The sequence below is a fragment of the Oratosquilla oratoria genome, chromosome 12 (genome assembly GCF_046742065.1).
Source record: "Oratosquilla oratoria isolate Oo_2021 chromosome 12, ASM4674206v1, whole genome shotgun sequence".
Lineage (NCBI taxonomy): Eukaryota > Metazoa > Arthropoda > Malacostraca > Stomatopoda > Squillidae > Oratosquilla > Oratosquilla oratoria.
Genome location: NC_134788.1, coordinates 31,625,164 through 31,633,498, shown reverse-complemented (window position 1 = coordinate 31,633,498; position 8,335 = coordinate 31,625,164). Strand labels below are relative to the sequence as shown.

The window sequence follows — 8,335 nt, the reverse complement described above, 5'->3', positions numbered from 1 at the left end:
TTTTAAGCATTTAAATAGTCAAATTAATATTGTGAAATACCAATTACTTAAGCTTGAAGAAATGTTTGCTACAGTTGGAGATAATAAGGTGTTCTGTAAGCTCGATTTGTGTAATGCATATTTACAAATGAAGCTTTCTGAAGACCAGAAATACCTTATCTCAACTGAAAAGGGATTGCTTACAAAAGATTGCCTTTTGGAGTGGCATCAGCACCAGGAATTTTTCAAAAGTACATATAGTTATTAAGTGATATTGGTTTAATTGTTTATTTAGATGACATCCTTATATGCACCAAGTCGAGAGAAGACTAAAGTGATAAAGTTAAGCTTGTTTTGAATAAATTGGCTGAAGCTAATGTCCAGTTGAATCTGGGAAAATGTGAGTTTAATAAAACTGTCATTGATTTCCTTGGTTATGTAATTCCTGGAGAAGGCTTATCTCCATCATCACATAAGGTTAAAGCTATTCGGGATGCTCCTGTACCAGAAAACTTGCATGAGCTACAGTCATTTCTTGGATTAGTCACCTACTATAGTAGATTTATCCCTAAGTTTTCTGAAATTTTGTCACCACTCTATGATTTAACAAAAAACAATGTCAAGTTTGTATGGTCAAACCAGTGCCAAGTAGTTTATGATGTCATTAAAGAAGCTTTATGTAAATCTAATGTCTTATCATGCTTTACAGGAAAGTCAAAATGGATTCTAGACTGTGATGCTTCTCCAGTAGGTGTAGGGTGTGTATTGATACAGGTTGAAAGTAATGTTGAAAAACCTATTGCATTTGCTAGTAAAAAACTTACTTCTGCTGAGAAAAATTACTCACAGACGGACCGGGAAGGGCTAGCATTAGTGTTTGGTGTCACAAAGTTTCAATAGTATCTATTAGGTAGGAATTTTGAGTTGAGAACGGATCGTAAACCACTGCTTGGATTATTTGGAAAAAACAAAGCAATTCCAATAAATTCAAATGCAAGATTAATCCGGTGGTCTGTTCTGTTGTCACAATATATCTATGATCTTGTTCATAAAAGTGGTAAAACCAATGTGGTTGCTGATGCTTTGAGTAGGTTACCTATTAATGATTGTATCAATTCAGGTACACCACCAGAATATGTGAAACTTATAGAAAATTTCAATGCCTTTAACTTTTCTTTTGAAGTTGTACAGAAAATGACAAAAGCAGACCCTGTACTGAATAAATTAGTTTCTCAGGTAAAATTTGGATGGACTAACAACACGGATGTTTGTAGAGAATATTCTCATGTTAAAAATGATTTATCAATTCTTAAGGGTGTTGTTCTATTTAAAAATAGAGTTATTGTTCCATCTGCCTTAAGAGCTAAAGTGTTAGAGCTACTGCATTCCAGTCATAATGGAATTGTGGCAATGAAAGCTGAAGCCAGAGAAAACATTTGGTGGCCCAGGCTTTCTGATGATATTGAAGAGCTTGCAAAGAGTTGTAATGAATGTAGTGTTAGAAATAATCAAGTTTCTTCTAGCAAATTGATGTGGAATTTTGCTAGTAAGCATTGGAGTAGGATTCACATTGATTATTGTGGACCAATAGAAAATGAGTATTTTTTGATCATAGTAAATTCTTATTCTAAGTTTATTGATGTTTAATATACTTCAAGCATGACAAGTGCTGATACTATGGAATTGTTAAGAAAAAGCTTTGCTAATTTTGGTATTCCTGATGTCATTGTTTCGGATAATGCTGCTTATTTTGTTTCTGCTGATATCAAAGAGTTTTATGAAAGGAATGGAATAAAACTGATCAATCCAGCTCCCTTTCACCCAGCATCTAATGGATTAGCAGAGAGATATGTTAAAAGTTTTAAACAGGGAATGCTAAAATATCACAGTGGATCAATTAACACAAGAGTTAGTAGGTTTCTGTATAACAATAGGAGAACCATTCATTCAGGTACAAAAGAAAGCCCTGCAGAAATGATGTTTCACAGAAAATTTAAATCTCCTCTGGACATATGTAAAACGACTAAAACAAAGGAGGAAGAAAGTGTGCTAGTTAACAAGAAGAATGCTCTTGATTGTGTAGAAAGCAGATTTGAAGTTGGGCAAGCAGTTTTTGCAAAAAAAAAAAGAAAAAAAAAAAAACTATTCTAGAGGTGAACCTTGGTTACCAGGCATTATTATTGAGGTTACAGGTGTCAGAAACTATGTTGTAAAAGTGTTAACCGAAAGTGGAGATTTAATTTGGCGTAGACATTGTGATCAATTGAAAGCTAGGTATAATACTATTGAAAATGGAAAATCACCAGTTTCTGCATCTTCTCTGTTTAATTATCAAGTTGAAAATTCACTTATTAAACCAACTATTAGCAGTAATGTTGGAAACAAGGAAATTGTAAATGACTGTATTGGCAGTGATACTATTTTGCAACCTGCAGGTGCCACTGAAGTACTTCCTAATCATAACATTGACAATCTGTTAATGAACCTTATGTTCCTACTGAGCCTCTATTGAGGAGGTCAAATAGGTCAGTGAAATTTAGTAAAAGGTTAATAGAAACCATGTAACATTTTATTTTGTGTAAACCCATCAAAAATAAGAGGGGAGAAATATGTAGTGTATTCACATTAAAGAAATGTTTAGGTTAATGGCGACATGCACCTTCTGTTTCTGTTTTGTTCAATATTGAATTCGCGCGCTACCCGGAGCGCCATAATGTAAACAGAATGTGAAATACACAAAGTGCCGGAAGCCAATGTTTCCTTCAACCCTTCCGTGTAACCATGGAGAACAGGGAAACTAATTGGCACCTAAGGAAAAGCCAATACATAACAATGTGCAAACACTATACAAGATTTTAAGATAAAACTTAATGCAGAGAGATACAAAGACGGGTCACCACGAACATAGCTCCCCTCCCATATATTACAACTAGGTAAATACAACTAAAACACCCAACATTTACAACTGACAGTATATGTGTGTGATGACTCATCCACCAAACAGGTCTACAACAGTGGATCAATACTTAATAAGTGAAAATACCATCATACAGACAAGTTAAATCATTCAGGTCACACTAGAGACCTCTCACCAGCATGGGTCATCACAATATATTAGATCAACTTTTCATGAGTCAATACAAGACATTTGAAAAAGTCCTTCATAAGAAAGCTGAAAAGACTTCATTTCTGTATGGGTCACCACATGATGTGAGAAAGCTGCATTGCACAAGGAAATCACACTTCAAAGGTTTCTTTCCAGTGTGGGTTAACACATGATCTTTGAGATGACTCTTGTGAAAGTTGCATCACACACGTTACACTACAAAGACTTCTGTTCAGTGTGGGTCACCTTGTGTCGTTTGAGATTATACTTTTGTGAGAAAGCTGCACAACACAGGTTACACTTGAAAGGCTTTTCTCCAGCGTGGGTCATCATGTGTCGTTTGAGAGCACTCTGTAATAAGAAAGCTGCATCGCACACACTACATTTGAAGGGCCTCTCTCCTGTGTGGGTCATCATGTGAGATTTGAGACCACTCTTTGCTGAGAAAGCTGCATCGCATAGGTTACACTGGAAAGGCTTTTCTCCTGTGTGGGTACGCATGTGAGATTTGAGACTACTCTTTCCTGAGAAAGCTGCATCACATAGGTCACACTGGAAAGGCTTCTCTCCAGTGTGGGTCATAATGTGACATCTGAGTTGACTCTTTTGTGAGAAACTGGCATCACACAGATTACACTGGAAAGGTTTCTCTCCAGTGTGGGTCATCATGTGAGGTTTCAGATGACCCTTTTCTGAGAAAGCTGCATTGCACAGGTTACACTGGAAAGGCTTTTCTCCTGTGTGGGTACGCATGTGAGATTTGAGATCACCTTTTCTTGAGAAAGCTGCATCACACTGGTCACACTGGAAAGGCTTCTCTCCTGTGTGGGTCATCATGTGAGGTTTGAGACTACCCTTTGCTGAGAAAACTGCATCGCATAGGTTACACTGGAAAGGCTTTTCTCCTGTGTGGGTACGCATGTGAGATTTGAGATCACCTTTTCTTGAGAAAGCTGCATCACACTGGTCACACTGGAAAGGCTTCTCTCCTGTGTGGGTCATCATGTGAGGTTTGAGACCACTCTTTGCTGAGAAAGCTGCATCGCATAGGTTACACTGGAAAGGCTTTTCTCCTGTGTGGGTACGCATGTGAGATTTGAGACTACTCTTTGCTGAGAAAGCTGCATCACACAGGTCACACTGGAAAGGCTTCTCTCCAGTGTGGGTCATAATGTGACATCTGAGTTGACTCTTTTGTGAGAAAGCAGCATCACACAGGTCACATTTGAAAGGCTTCTCTCCAGTGTGGGTCATAATGTGACATCTGAGTTGACTCTTTTGTGAGAAAGCAGCATCACACAGATTACACTGGAAAGGTTTCTCCCCAGTGTGGGTCATCATGTGAGGTTTCAGATTACTCTTTTTTGAGAAAGCTGCATTGCACAGGTTACACTGGAAAGGCTTTCCTCCTGTGTGGGTACGCATGTGAGATTTGAGATCACCTTTTCTTGAGAAAATTGCATCACACACGTCACACAGGAAAGGCTTCTCTCCAGTGTGGATCATTAAATGACGTTTGAGCTTACTCTTTGCTGAGAAAGCTGCATCACACAGGTCACACTGGAAAGGCTTCTCTCCTGTGTGGGTCATCATGTGAGGTTTGAGACAACTCTGTGCTGAGAAAGCTGCATCGCATAGGTTACACTGGAAAGGCTTTTCTCCTGTGTGGGTCCTCATGTGATATTTTAGAGTCTTTTCGTGAGAAAGCTGCATCACACAGGTCACTTTGGAAAGGATTCTCTTCAGTGTGGGTCATCACGTGATATTTAAGATGACTCATGAGATAAGTATGCCAAAAATGCTACACCAGATTCTTTTAATTATATGAATATAGAGAATCTCCTGATACCTTTTCCATTGAAATGTTTATATCTACCCTTGTTCTGAAAGAAAATAATAAATCTAACTTAATGGGAGCATAACTGTAACACAAGCCTTTTGAGGGGTTTCATGTGATGTCACAGGTCATGTACCCACTGTGGAGTTGGCCTCATTGGATGTCTTGCATGAGTTACATAGGGATACTTGGAATAAAATTCGGAGTTTATCTGAAAAATGGGGATCTGCTGGAATAACAGAAGGGTACACATTTCTCATTTTATTGTTTACCTGTTGAGACTAAAAGATGAATTGCAGCTGTGAAGAGGGAAGCATGGGACCTCATTGTATATCAGGTTAGTATTATATTTCTTAGAAAACAAAGTTTGTCAAAAATAAAAATCAATATGAATCATTAACCTCCGAAAATGGACTTACAAAGTTATACTGGAGGGAACCTGGTTTACAAACTATAATTTGCTGGTAACTTTTAAAATAATGTTTGAAATGTCATGGTATGTTATGTACATTATTTACTAATATTTCATATTTAGCATTTATAGGGATATCTATCGATATCATATCAACTGCTCAGCTGTTCATTTGACCAGAGATGTTTGGGTTGTACCGAATGTAGGACAAAACCCAGTGGACAAAACCCCAGCAGAGGTAGGACAAAACCCCAGCTGATCTAATTTTGACACAACTTTGGTACTATATGGAAAATATATGGGATTTTTCAACCGAGTTTAATATGATTAAAAAGTAACTTAGTAGTATCTCTTCTTGTTAATTTGGAGTGAATTCACACCTTCTACCTTAGTGACACTTTAATGAGGTGTGAAACTCATGTATTTTTATGAATACATGTACAGATGCAGTGACAGGTAGAAAATAATAATAATAATAATATTAAGATGTCCCAATGTAATGTAATAATAAAAATGAGGATTAAAAAAATTAATAGCATAATTTTTGGTCCAGTTCATTGATATACATTCAGTTGGTAATTTACATAAACAATCTCATTTTAGGTCTTGTTGTGACCAGGTGCTGGATTATTCAATCTACTTAAAACAAATAATATGTCCAACACCATCTAGGAAATCCTGTACATCTTTTTTCAGATCTCGATGGTCTTGGCATGAATTCTTCAGGGGCAAGTTGAAGCTCTTAGATTTGACATTCGCCAATCTGATCTAGAAGTAATGTGGTCATTACAACAGGGTCCAAATGCTGGGGTGCTTATATCTGATTAGTTTCCTGAAGGAGTTGTTCCATCCTTCACATATGTTAAATGTCCTGTCACCCCCTTCCAATGTAGCTTTGTTTACATTCCACACTTTTGGGAGGAAAAACAGGAGGACAGTGACGCAGATGTAGGGTAGGCAGGGACCTGTCATCTGGAAACTGAATCAACCAACATCTTCCAGAAACATATTTACTGTCAAAGTAGGTCACTTAATCATCTAGTCCCTCAGGAGTTTTCTCTTTCAGGGATTCCATTCCAGATGCACCATCCTCTAGTGGTAGCAGGGCTAGTCCATCTAACATACCACAGAATTTTCTAACATCATCATTTGACTTGTACAAACCAACAAGTCCCAGTTCTTGTATCAAAGGATTACAAAGGCGAAGCATGCCTACAGGAGACCTTTTGGTCCATATCTAGGTCAGATGCAAAATAAATCATAATAATAAATTCATAGCTAAAAACTATAATGTAAATAACAAATAGAATACATATATAAATGCATAGGTATAATTAATAAACACACAGGTAAATAGTAAATGATAATAAATTGGCATATAACTAATAATAAATGAGAATCAAACAGACAAATGATAACAAAACAAAAACAAATATAAAATAAATTATAATCATTACAGCATCTTGCTTAGGTGTTTATCTAAATGATTCTTAAAGCTTCGAACTGAACTACATTGCACTACCTGTACAGGAAGTTTATTCCATTCATCAACTACACGGTTAGCGAAGTTGTTTCTACCCACTTCCAAGTTGAATCTATTTCCGGACAGTTTGAGACCATTGTTTCTTGTTCGATTCTCATTCAATGTGAAAATTTTGTCAATTTTGATGTCAATTACCTTAAGAATCTTAAAGACCTGTATGAAGTCACCTCTGAGTCTACGCTTTTTTAGGGAAAACAGATTCATATGTTTTAATCAATTTTCGTATTATTTATTTTTGATATTTGGAATCAGTTTTGTGGCTCGTCGTTGTATCTTTCTCCAAGTACTCTGAGTGAAATGGTAAAAATAGCCCTGGGTTCTCACATGGCTCCCAAAGACCCTATGAATGGCCTGCATTGTTGCAATCTCAAAGTCTGTGATGTTGGTGGTTGAATCAAATTGGATTCCAAGTTGGTTACAGTGAGTTACTATGGAAGTGAGGAGTTCTTCATAGATAACTTGGCTCTTCCCTGGCAATATCGCATATATGCATGAAACAGCACTTTCCTTGAATGGGACCCGGATGACATAAACCTGCTTGGCAATCTTTGGTGCCATTGAGTATGTGCCATCCATATGCCATTGTGGAGACCTGGCCAACACTCCCAGGCCTTTTTCAGATGCAAATACTAGTAATCTGTTGGCAGCATCGACCCCATTGTCATCAATCAGGAAAGGCTTTGAGTTATCTCCACCAGTTGTTGTCCAACTTCCTTCTAGGATTAGTTCTTTTAGTGATGGAGGTTCCACAGGTCAGACTCCTTGCCTTTGGCGTCTTATATCCCGCTTAATTGATTCTGGTTTTCCAACCATGGTATGGACTTCATCTGCTGCTCCAAGCATAGCTTCAGCATACTCTTGGACTGTCTTCCCCCTTTTCATTTTTGCACCAGATTTTATCTGAGACCGTACTTTTGCAACTGAAGCAGTATTAGCATTTGGTTCATCATTAGGTTCTCTGAAGTTCAAAGTTGAGTCCATAGTGAGGTTTGTACTGATTGCACCTTTACATGAATATGCTGCCCACTGTGAACATTCCCACCGGATAGTGCTTTTTGACCACCTTTTTTGTTCTGTATCACCTCCATGCTCCTTCTGGGATTGTTGGGTTACTGGTTAGTCCATACAGCACAAGGGTTTACATACCCATATCATTCACATATCTCAGGATAACACCTCTGAGAGGACACTTCAAATATTGACTGTTAGGTGAGCAGTGTCTCAACTGACATTTGTTGAGCTAATTAACACCTGCCTCAGTTTGGATACTTAACCCCAGCAGGGCAGGAATTTTTAAACCCCAGTAATATTAAGCATATTTGTCAATGAGAGGGAAAAAAAAAAAAAAAAAAAAAAAATGTTACCCTTGTATTCACACCTCATTAAAGTGTCACTATGGTGGGTGTGAATTCATCCCCAAGCTAACAAGAAGAGACATTGCTAAGTTACATTTTACTG

At 37.5% G+C, this 8,335-nt stretch overlaps 1 protein-coding gene across 2 annotated transcripts in view; it reads right to left on the bottom strand.

Annotated features, from left to right (window-relative positions):
• Positions 1–3,227: 3,227 nt before the first annotated feature.
• LOC143031228 (uncharacterized) overlaps positions 3,228–8,335 on the bottom strand; it is a 6,708-nt gene continuing 1,600 nt past the window's right edge. For both annotated transcript variants that reach the window (XM_076194803.1, XM_076194804.1), the window contains exon 2: positions 3,228–4,968. In XM_076194803.1, coding sequence (XP_076050918.1) covers positions 3,302–4,798 — 1,497 coding nt within the window. In that variant the 5' untranslated portion in view covers positions 4,799–4,968 and the 3' untranslated portion in view covers positions 3,228–3,301. The remainder of the gene's footprint in view (positions 4,969–8,335) is intronic.